This window comes from Carlito syrichta, unplaced genomic scaffold (genome assembly GCF_000164805.1).
Source record: "Carlito syrichta isolate Samal-C Ts95f unplaced genomic scaffold, Tarsius_syrichta-2.0.1 Scaffold308208, whole genome shotgun sequence".
Lineage (NCBI taxonomy): Eukaryota > Metazoa > Chordata > Mammalia > Primates > Tarsiidae > Carlito > Carlito syrichta.
The window spans coordinates 400466-414510 of record NW_007252304.1 but is presented as its reverse complement, the minus strand read 5'-3'; the positions used below and the strand labels follow the sequence as shown (position 1 = coordinate 414510).

The following is a 14045-nucleotide window of genomic DNA, read 5'->3' as shown; positions in this document are numbered from 1 at the left end:
TCCAGACCATAATACAATGGACGTAATATGTGGAGAGAGACATAGAAAACATTAGTTACATAAATATGAATACAATATTTATACTATAATAATTTTAAAAACTTTTTAAATGAGGCAAATAAAAAGGTTATTCACCCCTTTCTTTTCTTTTTCTCCTTCTTCTTGTTCTTGTTCTTTTTTTTTTTTTTTTAGAGACAGAGTCTCACTCGGCTGCCTAGGTTGGAATGCAGTGGCATAATCATGGTTCACTACAGCCTCGCCCTCCTGGGCTCAGGTAATCCTCCTGCCTCAGCCTCTAAACTAGTTGGGACTATAGGCACACACCACTATGCCCAACAAATTTTTGATATTTTTTTTATAGAGACAAGGTTTTGCTATATTATACAGGTTCGTCTTGAACTCCTAACCTCAAACAATCCTCCCTCCTCAGTCTCCCAAAGTGCTGAGATCACAGGTGGGAGCCACCCCACCTGATCCACTCCTTTCTTTTTCAATGAGGACATTGGTTCTAGTAGAAGCATTTTAGTCCTGTGTCTGAAGAACCAGGAATTTTCATGGGATGGTAAAGACAGTCTCTATATACTAGCCTGAAAATAGTCACAGAAAAACTCATTATCAACTTTTATTTCCTATGATACCCCAGATGTACAGCACTGAGCAGTTTTTTTGCCTTAATGTAAGAAATGTTAAATGTTTGAATTGCTGGAACAAATAGTCTCCAGTGGCAATCGGATCCTGTCGTTCTTTGATGTTAAACCTTTCTTGGGAACACTGAAATCTGCTTGCAGAAAATAGAACTCCTTAGCGTGGCAGTTTATACTATGACTCCCTCTCCCACTCACCTGGTCTTCTTGCCTCTTTTGACCAACTTTTTGATATTTCATGTACATGCAGCTACTTACTTGATGGTTTGTCTCACAGCCATGCCTCTGCACGTACAGTTTCCACTACTTGCAATGCCTTTGCTCAGACTTTCTTGGCTAAGCCATAAGCAATACTTTCCCCTGGAAATCCAAGCTGTCAGGTAACCCTCACACGGTTTCCACAAGAGCCTGTGTGGACCCTCATCATAACCCTTCTGCTTCTTTCATTGTCCCCTACGGGGCTGAACTCACATGGAACTCAGGAAGCAGGTCCGACTCTTACTCATCATTGTTTTCTTATTTACAAAAAAGACTGATAGTCCTCTTATGAAGTGCTGATGACAGAGTTGCAGACACTGCTCATTGACAGAAAATCCCAATCAGGGCAAGATGTACTCGCTCAGCAAAGCGCAAGCTATGAACCGGGCAGAGCAGATTTGCATCTTGCAATCCATTTGCACAGGATGTATCACGTGTACAAGTGAATCTGGTGAATGAATGAAAGCTCTACTGTGCAATAACTGTGGCATGCTGACTCCTGTTTGTTATATGGAAGTCTACCCAAGTACTGCCCTAGCTTTCTTCTGGGCCTCCAGACTTTCCTTCATGGGATTTTTACCATGTTGAGCATGAGTGGAAACTGGTTCTAGATGTGTAAATTGGGGCAGAAACTGGGAAATTAAATTAGGCTATTTGACATTAGACAGAAAAACACACAAGGAAAAGAGGTGCTGCCAATAACTCATTATTATTTTTCTTTAATTTGAGTTCAACTAGCTTGTATGCATATAGAGATATATGCAGATATGCCCAAGGTAATTCTGGAATCAAGAGGATGGGCCTGATATTTGGTATCTCATTAGACCCAGATCCAGGTGAATTTCCTGCTAGTGTAGCAAAGGTGTTTCTTATGTTAAAGCTTCCCTATCTTCCATTCTGGAGGTGTACACCACATCAAAACCTCCTGTGATGACCTGTCAATTGGCCAAAAGTCCTGTCCGCTTGGGGTGAAAAAGTAAGCCACGCAGACCCCATGTCAGAATCCAAATGCATTCTGACTGGCTCAAGTACACTCCGAATACCTCAAGGGGGTCCGTTCCTGAACAGTGGATTTTGTGGGAGGGTGACACCAGTCTCTCTATAGTAGCCTGAGAAAGATCACATCAAAACTCATTACCAATTTTTATTTCCTACCATACACCAAATGTACAGCACTGAACACAATTTTGTTGCTTTGATGTAAGAAATAGTAAGTGTTCGGAGAAACAGTATACAAACAAACTACTTCAAATTAAAAAAATGCATACATCATTGCCTTTTAGTTGTTTACAAAAGACCCGATTTACAGAATCGATCATAACATCGTTGAAAAGGAAAAAAATTCAGTGCACGTTACAAAACACATCAAGTACAAAGGAGGCAAATAAATACAAACATACTTCACAAAACATCTTGCTCAACCTATGCAAACACAAATAAATTAACCTGAAGTCATAGTAAATTAGAGTAATAAATACGTAGGTTGGTAAGAGATTTCTTTTAAATTAAATAAAATATATAACAAACCTGTTAAAATCTTTAGCAAATTAAACGTTTGTCTTTGTAATAAGTGAACGCACTCGTATGCATCTACGAAGTACCGTATAGCAAAATGTTTGCAAGTACATAACTTTAATAGAAAATTTTGTTTGGTGTCCCATTTATAATAGACAGCACATATGGTAGCTCTTTTCTTAAAGTTGATTTTTAAATAAACATCGTTCCTACCTAAGAACAGACATTTCATTTTTCACTAAACTAAGATCCAAGAGTTCAGATGAACTCCAAACCAAAGATAAATCCCACATTATGCATAACAAAGACCACAGTTTCATGGGAGTGGAATTTCTGTTGAGGATGACTTTTCATCTGTGCGGGGGAACAGTGGCAACAGTGGGATACATCAAGCCTGTGAATGCCATCACATTCGATCTAAATATCCATGAGGCTAATAAAAAATAAACACTTTTGCTATAGCACAGACAATTAAGCCCACACGAAGTTCATGTGTACATTTATACAGAGGCACGTCTGCACATGAAGTGTGTGTGCACACCAAAAAGGCAGTTGAGCTGGTTGTCTATACCTCTTCCTTAAAAAAAATAAATATAAAAAAACTTTTGAAACAATGCTTAACTACTTTACAATCCCTGAAATAGACATTGCCTTTACTATAGCAACTGCTAAACTCTGATCCATTCAGAAATTCAAGATTGCAGGCTCAATTTTACGTGTGGGTGAGTGTCTGTGCGTAGAGATGTGTGTGAGTATGCCTGTGTGCGTGTGTGTGTGTGTGTGTGTGTGTGTGTGTGTGTACTTTGTAACATTTGGAGTTCTACGGCAAGAATTTTCTCAAATTGGAAGTTCTCTTGTTTCCTAAGGAGTGGGAAACCAATGTTGCCAGTGTCTGAAGTAACCAATCGGATTGGAGGAGCATTTTTTCATGTGTTAACTATATATTCCGTTCCCTTCCAGTCAACCCAGTAAGATAAATGCTATTTCAGGGGATATGGTATCTACAAAATTTTCCATTTGGATGTGTTTGTATTTGCTAAGTACAAATCTACACCAATATTGTCACTTGTATATTGTACCAACATATGGCAGGAAAGCCTGGCTGCTCACACCAAGTCTTATTTCTCGTCTTGGGATAAGAGTTGCCAACTATCGGATATGACTTGAAAAACAAACAGACAAATCTGCATCACCAAAAAAGCTTATGTCTCTTTAAAACGTTTCAAATAAATAATTCATATGAACTGAAACCGTCCAGCCAAGCCGAATACTTTGCTGATTGCTATATTTAATTATTGCTAACAAATTCCGAGCGGGCTGTTTCCCAGCACCCTGTGCTTTTGTGAGTGACGATTCCCCACTAGTGGGCACCATTTATCTTCTTATTCCTTCCATGCCGCTCACCTGACCGCAGCAAAGTCACTTCTAGATACAAAAACCAGAGGGGTGGGTGTGGGGTGAGGGTGGGGGTCGGGGGAGCGGGGAGGAGTGTGCAATCACAACCAAACTTGACCACAGTGCAGTCCTTAGACAAGGATTTCCTTCACACTCTCCTGTTTTCTCGTTTAAACCCAGCAAGATAGGTGATTTGAGAATAGCGTTTCTATCTTAAATCCTATTGGAAAATAAATTAATAAACACACTTGTAAAAATAGGGCAGGCTTCAAAATGCAGTTAAAAGATAAAAAAACTCTTTGATTAGTAATAAATAAATTATAAAAATGTCACATTTATTTTACATATACTTTACAAAAAAAGAGTGCAATGAAGAAACAAAAGGAAAAAAAACATACGAAAATAAATAAGATATAATCATTGAATGCATCGCTTTTAATCCAAAGAGTCTATCATAGTTTTTCTTTCCGTTTTTTAATGTCAGCAGGGGGGAAAAAAAATTAGTGCAATGTTGCAATTGTAAATGCGGTACGGCCACCTCCATGCCTAAGCAGGACACGAACCTCTAACAGATCCATCTGGAGTTGACTGCTGTTGGTAATTTCTGTTGCCCGGCAGCGCTGTGATCCTACACATGGATACCCTTCACTGCCTGTTTGATACTTTCCAGCAGAGCTTTGCATTCTGGGGAATAGTCCCGTTCCAGATTGCTGTACATGTCTGTGAGCGTATTTACATAGGCTTCAAAATTCTGCTCGCTGATTGGTCCCTACATGGAGACAAAACACATTGACCCAATCACAGTGGCTCAGGCCGAGGCCCAAGGAGGACCGCAGAATATCAGTAACTCAGGAGTCTGGGAAGGAAGGACGGAAGGAAGGATCCCTCTAGCTGCTGGAACTGGGGGAGAGGGGGAGAGATTGTTTGTGTTGGGATTTATCCGTTCGCTCTCTCTCCAGCAGAGCGATGTGACTTACTTGTGCAGTGTTTGGGATTAGTCGGAAGTCACATCAAGTGTATGTCCGGCTGTAGAGCTGGACTCCACACAAACTCTTCTGCTTCTCTGGGGAGGCAGCCTGGACCTCAACTACACATGCTCGGCACAAAAGAGACCTCTTGTCTGCAGAAGGTGAATGGGGGCAAGGCTGGGGAGGAAGGGTTGTTTGTACTAAGTGGTTCCTTCAACCGTATTGGGCTGGAATCGAAGGTGTGAGCAAGTTGTCCACTAAGCAGCTGTGATGGGAAGTTATCCTTTTTCATCCTCAGACACCTCTTGGCCCGTTTTTCCTTCGCAGTGCCATTGTAATATGCTTTTTTATTTCTCTGTGTCTGTGCAGGCAGAATATCAGCTTCACAAAGTCAAGATTTGTTCAGCCCTTCTTCTTCCTGTGTGTGTGTGTGTGGGTGTGTGTGTGTGTGTGTGTGTGTGTGTCCTTTGCCTAATGTGCTGCTTCAAAGAGGACACATTCCACTGGATATGTGAAAATTTTATAGAAAGGGGAAAAGGAATGAGTGTCACGACGGGAAAGCTACTCAGCTATTTTTGGTGGCTCCATCTTCCCATCTTTTTGAAAACACATGACATGTGTCTTAACTCACAAGGGAAAAAGGATTTTTGGAAGGCCTAAATATTGTTCTTGCTGCTATTCAGTAAACAAGCATTCTGAATTTGAAGATCATATGTGCTCAGCAAAGCACCCATCTAAATGATTAGCATTGTCCAATCGTGATTTTCGATTACCTTTTTGTTTTCCCCTTTGCTGTGCCTTGTGTTTCTTGGAGAATTATGTCCTTGGACTAGAAACCAGGTGGCAAAGTGGATAAGGGCCACTCTGTAGAGCCAGGCCCATCTGCCTTGTGCTAGCTTTGGAACCTTGATCAAATCATAAAAACTCTCTAACCTTAATTTTCTCAGCTATGGAACGGGAATACCAATGCTCACTCTTTAGGGCTCTGGTGAACTTCTCACATGATCAGCCATAAAAATCACCACCAGAGTGTCTTGTGGGGTAACTATACAAGAAACAAGCTGTCTTGTGAGGTAGCTATTTTTTATGACACTGTTAAAATATATATATTAAGGAATATTCATTTGAATACTTAGTTAAACAAACATTAATACAAAATATTATAATAATATTGTCTTGATACCGGCCATGGTATAATCATTTATTTTCCTTTGTGCTTATTATGACATTATTTATTTTGGGAGGGTGGGGAATTAAGAAATATATTTTGAATGGGTTAAGATGAGAGCTCCATGCTAGGAAGTTGGGTAAATTCAGGAATCTTTTTTTCATTTGTTTTAAGCAAAATCAATTGTATTTCTTCGTTATATTGCTGCTGCTTTAGACCATTTTATATATAAACTTGGCAGCTTTGGAAAACTTGTTCTGAAAGTACAGGCTCTGAGGAAGTTTAAAACATTCAACGATTCAGCCCTTCCTCTAAAGATTTGTCTATATTTGTAAATATGTAAGAAAATCTAATTTTCTATGAATTTTCAATACAGTCATGTGCTATATAACAATGCCTTGGTCAGTGACAGACCACATATGCGATGGTGGTCCCATAATATTATAATACTGTAGTTTTACTGTACCTTTTTATTTTTATGTATGTTTACACACAGAGATATGCACCATGGTGTTACAACTGCCTACGGTATTCAGTACAGTAACATGCTATACAGTTTTGTAGCCTCGGAGCAATAAGCACCACCATACAGCCTAGGTGTGTAGTCAGCTGTGCCATCTAGGTTTGTTAAGTACCCTCTGTGATGTTTGTGCAACAACAAAATCTCTTAATGATGCATCATTCAGAATGTATCCCCATCATTAAGCAATGCACGACTTTAGTTGTATATGTAAAATTCATGCTTAGGTTTTGAAAATTATGACTTACATTTGTCAGCTTTATTTTACGTAAGAGAAGCTTTAGTACAAACTTCAGTATAAAGAAAGCACCAAGTCTATTCGACATTAAACTTTTTTTTCTCCCCACAGTTCTTGTGTTCGCGGATGGTGCAAATGACTACGTCTCAGATGTTGAAAGTTATGGAATCTTCTACCCGGAAACATATTTTACATTACATTGTAAAACAAGCTTTAAATAAATCTTCATATCTAAATGACCTTGGCCTCTAAGAAAATCCTTGGCCTTAATATAATTTAAACATAGGTATCTGCCATGTTCCCAGCGAGGGAGATTATCGCAAGTCAGAATGTGGTTAAATGTGGTTGCTGTGACTACTGACAGGTCTCCTCAAAGCAAAGCACCTCTAAGTGGCAGCCCCGTGGGTAACTGACAGTGGCACTGCAGACACTTGCAACAGAAGAGCAAAATGCTCGCCTTGGACTTACCATCTGTGGAAGCTGGATATCGGCAAGGCTTGAAATGAGAGCTTGGCTCAGACCTGCCAGCTCCTTCAGCAGACTTTCATTGTTCTGCTCTATGAGTTTGTTCTCCTCCTCTATCGTCTTTAAGTTGCTCTCCATGGACGTGATCTAAAATGGAAACCACTTGGGAATATGAGAGTGGGGTCTGGAAGGAGTACCAAGGGCCTCTCTCTGAAGGAAAACGCATCAGCTCAATCTCAACGCCCAGGGACACGCGTGCAGCGACTTCTCCGCACAGAATTGCATCCCCACTGGAGTGCTCAAACCACATTCCCAGATTTGCATTGCCAGTCCAGACCTCTCCGTGAATTTCAGACTCGACTGCTTCACGTGGCTGTATGATGAATACCTCGAAGTCAACATGCCCCAAAACAAACCCTCACAGTTTCCCCAAACCTGCTTCTTCTGACCCCCTCCTTTCCGGCTGATGGCAACCCCACTGCAGCTCAGCCTTCCACACACCTCCCCCGTCTCCCCAGCTCTCTTTCTCAGATCCACAGGAAACCTTCCAAATATGCAGGATGGGACCACTGTCTCCACCTGCACTACTGCCACCTGGGTCCAGCCACCGGCATGACTGAGCCCAGTTTAATCCTTATTGTGAGTGGCCCTGTGTCTGCCATTACCCCATGCATCCCTTCTGGGCCCTTCCTCAACGCAGCCACCAGAACAAGTCTCTTAAAATCCAGGTTGGGGTGTAAGTCAGATAGGATCGTCTTATCCTTTGGCTCAAAACTGTACAACGGTTCTGCACTGATTTAGAATAAAAACCAGGGTCTTTAAGGGACCTGGGACACTCGTTGCCTCATGCCTTCTTTGCTATTTCTTAAGTCTTCGAGCCTTCTCGTGGTCAGGGCTTTGGCACTTACTGTTTCTTTTTTCTCCTTGAAACACTCGTCCCCCTCACTTCCTTGGCTAACTCCTTCACTCCTCAAGTCTTTGCCCTTCCTTTTTCCTGGGTCCTGTTCATCCTATTTCTCCTTCCCATTCTAGCACAGAACACTCTTGATTATCTGTGATTTTTTTGTTCACTGTCTGCCTCCTCATTCTAGATATTAAGCCCCATGAGGGCAGAGGCCTTGTGTTCTTTACTAATGGCTCCCAAGAGGAATTTGCTTGATTTCTGATCCAAAGCATCAAGTTCTTTCTGTGGCCGGGTTGGCCTTAGTGAAAGATTGTGACCATGGGGGCGCTGAGTCAGGAAACTAAAACCGCATTTCAGATAGATTAGAATCCTTTCTCTTAAACTGCTGTGGGTTAGGACCTCTGAGAGAGCCAGTAGCCACAGGGACATAAAAACACTATATTGTAGGAGAGAAGAGCCTATGCTTTGTCTCATTCTTTTCCTGCTGACCTCTTGCAAAAGAGTTATGATTAATGCTCAAAAATTTTGAACTGAACAGTTGATTTGCAAGGAATGGGAGAGACAGTACAAAGGAGAATGTAGAATTGAGAAATTTCTTGGGTTTGGGGGAAAAATAATTTGTCTAAGAAAAGGGACAGTAAAATTTGTTTCTCACAAATATTGGCACAATGGGAAGTAATCCAGAAAAAATTAAATTAGAAGGTTGCTGTGTTTTACTTGACTTTTGAATAAAACTAAGGACTCTTATCTTCTTATTGCATTTTGTTTCTAAAATACCACATGTTGTACAGACAACTGAATTTTGTAGGATGATCTGTTTTATTTGCTTATAAAGCCTCTGATGCAACCAGGGAAAAAAGCATGAGGGACTTTGCCCACAGCTCCCAAATCAATGATGGTCCGGGATGATCCACTTTTTCAGGATTTGACAATAACAGTGTCATGGAAAAACTCTCAGTGTATTCACTCTTAGTTATCAGTGTCTTTTCAGACACAAGGTTTACAAAGTTCAGCGTTTTGTTTCCATTAAGATTATGATTGCTTGAAGGTAATGAGTTATTATTTTTTTACCTGGGTTTGAAGTTTCATCATATCTGCTTCAATTTTAAGGTTGGATTCGTTCAGTTCCTTTATTTCTTCATCCAAATGTCTAATTTCTTCATCACTCTCTATACCTATAAAAAGTCAGACTATCTTAGCTTAACCTGAAAGTATGAGAACACGTATGAGTCATTCTGTGTTTTAATGTGTGGTTTGCTAGTAGAGAGATGAGACTTTCATTTGAAGAATTTTTACCAGAACCATATATATCTAGGAAAAAGGGGGTAAGAAGAATTATGGGATTTAGTTCTTTTGTAAGAAAGAAGAGAATGAGTAGAGGAGTGCCACCATTGCATGTAGCTCAGTAACGTCCCAGGGCTGCTGCCAGACACAGTGGCAAGTGTGGTTTCATTGACACCTTGCTATATCCTAGGGGGCACACTCTGTCACACCCTCTTCCCGCTGCCCCTCAGAGAGGTGAATGAGGCCTCAGAAATCCCTGAAAGATGATAAATGACCTGCCTGAGCTCAAGTTCACAGGCAGAACGGCATTCTGTTGTACACAGTGCTGCAACGACAGCTTTATGCCGTACAACCAAGAATCTGTTGAGTGAGACCTTAAGACCCATGACTAGTGGCAGACATGCTGCTGACTGGTGAGTTAGAGGTAAGCGACCCCAGGTCTCCATAAAGACCTGGACAAGGAGCAAATGCAATTTAGGGTGAAGAACATCAGCTTTGGAGTTTGCATGCTAGCCTTGACTGTTGTTCTTGAGCTTGGGCAATTTACTTAACTTCTTGGAATCTTAGTTCCCGCTTTTGTAAAATAGGTGTAATATCTATGTTGTGAGAATAAGTGCAATAAAACGTAGAGTGCTGAACACATAGGAGGTTCTCCGTGAGTGGGAGTTATTTTCCCATGATTGTCTTTTATAGAAAAACTGTGACTACATTGAAAAGACTTTAAGAAAGGTCAGGCTCGGTGGCTCAGCCTGGCATCCTCGCGCTTTGGGAGGCCGAGGTGAGTGGAACCCTGAGCCCGTGGGTTCGAGACCAGCCTGGGCAACTTGGTGAGACTTGGTCCCTACAACAAATCAAAAAGTAACTAGGCGTGGTAGCACACACCTGTAGCTCTGGCTACATGGAAGGCTGAGGCGGAAGGATCGCCGGAGCCCAGCAGGTGAGTGTGGCCACTGCACTCCAGCCTGGGGGATGGAGTGACTCCAACTCAAAAAAAAAAAAAAAGACTTTAAGAAGCTGGGGAAGGTAGTCAACATGAAGAATGCAGAAGCAAGGTTGAAGGTCATTTCAATGGCCCAGAAGAATGAGTCTGACCCAGAGTTGACAATGAAGAGGAATAAATGTGAACCTCTGCAGTTTGACTCAATAAGAGCAATTTCATGAGACTGGGCTCTATACTTTCTGTGCAACTACTTTGGAAAATAGTTTATTGCCTGCTGAAGGTGAACGCTCACATTCTGTATGACCTTACAATTCCATTCTGAAACACACACTGAAACAAACAGCTGCACACAGGAGCATGCCCAAGATGTATGTGGTAGTATTGTTTTCTTTTTCTTTTTTTTTTAGTGGAAGTCTCACTCTGTCACCCAGGCTGGAGTGCAGTGGCACGCTCATGGCCACCAGAGCCTCAAACTGCTAGGCTCAGGCAATCCTTCTGCCTCAGCTTTCCAAGTAGCTGGAACTACAGGCACACGCCACCACACCCAGCTAATTTTTGATTTATTGAAGAGATGAGGTCTTGCCATGTTGCCCAGACTGGTCTTGAACTTGTGGACTCAGGCAACCCTCTCACCTCGGCCTCCCAAAGCACTGGGATTACAGGCGTGAGCCACCGTGCCTGGCAGTATTGCTTTCAAAAACACAACCCTAAGACAAGTCACACGCCCCCCAAAACAACATATATGACTCTGTCGTCATACAGGTAATGCGAAGCAAAAAAGGAAGCCCTGAAAGTTATAGCACATAAAACAAGATCAAACAGGTAACTATTTGGAGGTATTTACTAATTTATTACTTATGACTCACTACTAAATAAAAGTGGGCCATACATAGACCAATGAAGAGAGGAAAGTCACGAGACTGACCTAAATTGGCCAGGTAGGGTGACTCACACCTGTCATCCCAGTGCTTTGGGAGGCTGTAGTGAGAGGGTCCCTTGAGGCTAGGAGTTTCAGATCAGTCTGGGCAACACAGCAAGATCCTGTCTTCATAAAAAATTTTTAAAAAATTAACTGGGCATAGTGTGTGCTACCCAGCTACTTAGGAGGCTGAGGTGGGAGGACTGTTTAAGCCCAGGAGTTCGAGACTGCAATGAGCTATCATCATGTCACTGCACTCCAGACTGGCTGGATTAAAAACAATAATAATAATAATAATAAAATAAAAAAAGATTGGCTCAACTCTGGACTGAGACTTAATGAAAACAAAACAAAACAAATCAACAACTAAGATCTAGCTGTATTAGTAGCTGGATCAACTTGAATGTAGATCAAATGTGGGACACAGCTACTCAGAAAACAACCCACAGCTACTTGGGGCCACACTATTGAAACTATAGTATCTGGGACACAGGATCCATTCTACACTGGCTCACTGTGTTTGGAGAACGGCACTGCATTTCTTTTCTTTTTTGGGGGGGGGGAGTTGGAGTCTCACTCTGTTGCCCAGACTGGAGTGCAGTGGCCGCTCCCGGCCACCACAGCCTCAACCTGCTGGGCTCCGGCAATCCTTCCGCCTCAGCCTTTCAAGTAGCTGGAACTACAAGCACGCACTACCACGTCCGGCTAGTTTTTTTTATTTATTGTAGAGATGAGGTCTCGCCAAGTTGCCCAGCCGGGTCTTGAACCCACGGGCACAGGCAATCCACTCACCTCAGCCTCCCAAAGGTGCGGGATTACAGGCTGAGCCACCGAGCCCGGCTACATTTCTGAACACCATCCCTTACTGGCTGATGCGCTGGTAAGAGGAACCTTCTGTCAGACAGCTGATAGGTAAGAGCCAGGAAAGAAACATGAAATATATTTGGATTTTCTACTAAACCAGTATTTGGAATGCTATCAGCGACTGGAATTTTTTGTGCTTTGAGCAAAAGATGCTCTCTTTGACATACTGCTTTTTCTTTCTGTCTTTCGGCAGTAATATTTCGTTTTAGGGAGTGGTGTTTTCTTACATAATATCTACCAAACGACATCAAGGGGGCACCTGCAAATTACGAGGCGCTATGAAGGAAACACTCAGGGTGCTGTGAGGCCCCTCGCTGGAGAAGACACACTTGCTCTGAGACTTTAAAGGTAAGAAGGGGCTGGGCTCGGTGGCTCAGCCTGTCATCCCAGCACTTTGGGAGGTCGAGGAGAGTGGATTGCCTGAGCCCACAAGCTCGAGACCCACCCGGGCAACTTGGCGAGACCGCGTCTCTACAATCAACTCAAAATGAGCCGGGCATGGTGGCATGCTCCTGTAGTTCCAACTACTCGAAAGGCTGAGGCGGAAGGATCGCCGGAGCCCAGCAGGTCGAGGCTGCGGTGGCCGGGAGCGACCACTGCACTCTAGTCTGGGCAACAGAGTGAGACTCCAACTCAAAAAAATAAAAAACAAAAAAGGTAAGAAGGAGGCAGGACTGTGAAAAAACCGATGAGATGGACATTCCAGATGAAGGAGGAAGCAGAGAGCACAAAGGCCTGGGGGGAAGGAAGCAGGTGCTCTGGGGACACACAGGGGAACTGAGGACAGCAGGTCATGGGGGCCTCACAGAGCCCCGCGGTGTATCCCGAGGGCAGCAGGAGCAAGGGAAGGGTTTTAGGCAAGCAACTTGGAGCGATCCGGTTGACTTTTCAAAAACATAACTTAGATTTTTGAGCAGTGAAGAGATTGAAGGTGAGAATCGAAGCCAAGAGACTCGCCTGTATATTATTGCTGGAGTTCTGTTAGGTCTGGGACCCTTGCTCATGGCAGGGGAGTATTGAGTAAAGAGAAGAGAAGAGAGACAGAGAGAGACTCAAGATGTAACCTGTAGGCAGAACTTGCAGGCCTTTTGATGCATTGGATGCAGGGGATGAAAGGAGAAGGCTGTCAGATGCTTACTTGTTTCTGCTGGAGCAGGCAGGTCACTACAGGGCTGTCTCTGTGATGGGGAGGGCTGGAGGGCAGCAACTTGCAGTAGGAGAACGACATGTTCAATTTTGGCTAAGTTACAGATGCTCGTAAGAAGCTGTTTAAGTGACAGCCTGGGTTCTTGGTACCAGGATTTAGTGAGGACGATGCTTCTCTGTTGCCTGATGTTCATGAGAACACCTCAGCCTCTTAATTAAGGTGGCTCATTTGGAAGACGCCTCGTTACAAAAGAGGCCTGGAGCTTATGGGGAAGGTACAATCATAAGCTGGGACCTCAAAACAGAAACATAATCATAGGATCTAATATGGAACACGGTCTTTAAGAGCTTTCTGTCTTCCTCAGTAAAGCATTTTACCATTGAGGGAAGGTTGAGAGCATGCAATAGATTTTGTATTTCATTCTGCACTTTCAAATATTAACTCATTTGACCCTTGTTTAAAAAAGAAAGCCTCATAAGGTAGAAACACTTCTTATCTCAATTTATGGATGGGAAAACCAAGGTATAAAGTAAGTGGCACAGCTGGAATTCAAACAAGCTTTCTGGTTCCAGAATATTCTCTTAACCATTAAAGTGTTACCTTTATTCACAGATATTTAATCTGTTTAGGAAGTAAAAAGTGTGCGAGGATGTTTATAGACACACTTCTAGTAGAATGTTGAACTAATTAGGCATTGCTGCTGATCAAGGAAATCATGTAAATTTCCACTAAATATTTTATTTAGCTATTTAACAATGCTGTTTCTTTATAGAGTTCACCTATTTAAAAACAAGAAAATATGCTTTCTTTTCATTC

At 42.3% G+C, this 14045-nt stretch overlaps 1 protein-coding gene across 1 annotated transcript in view; it reads right to left on the bottom strand.

The window, feature by feature from the left end:
• Window positions 1-4115: 4115 nt before the first annotated feature.
• The window catches only part of ST18 (ST18, C2H2C-type zinc finger), a 61704-nt gene continuing 51774 nt past the window's right edge, over window positions 4116-14045 (bottom strand). The window contains exons 16-18 of the mRNA XM_021716162.1: window positions 9147-9250; window positions 7175-7318; window positions 4116-4581 (exon numbers count right to left, since the gene is read on the bottom strand). Of these exons, the coding sequence (XP_021571837.1) occupies window positions 4441-4581; window positions 7175-7318; window positions 9147-9250 (389 nt within the window). The 3' untranslated portion in view covers window positions 4116-4440. The remainder of the gene's footprint in view (window positions 4582-7174; window positions 7319-9146; window positions 9251-14045) is intronic.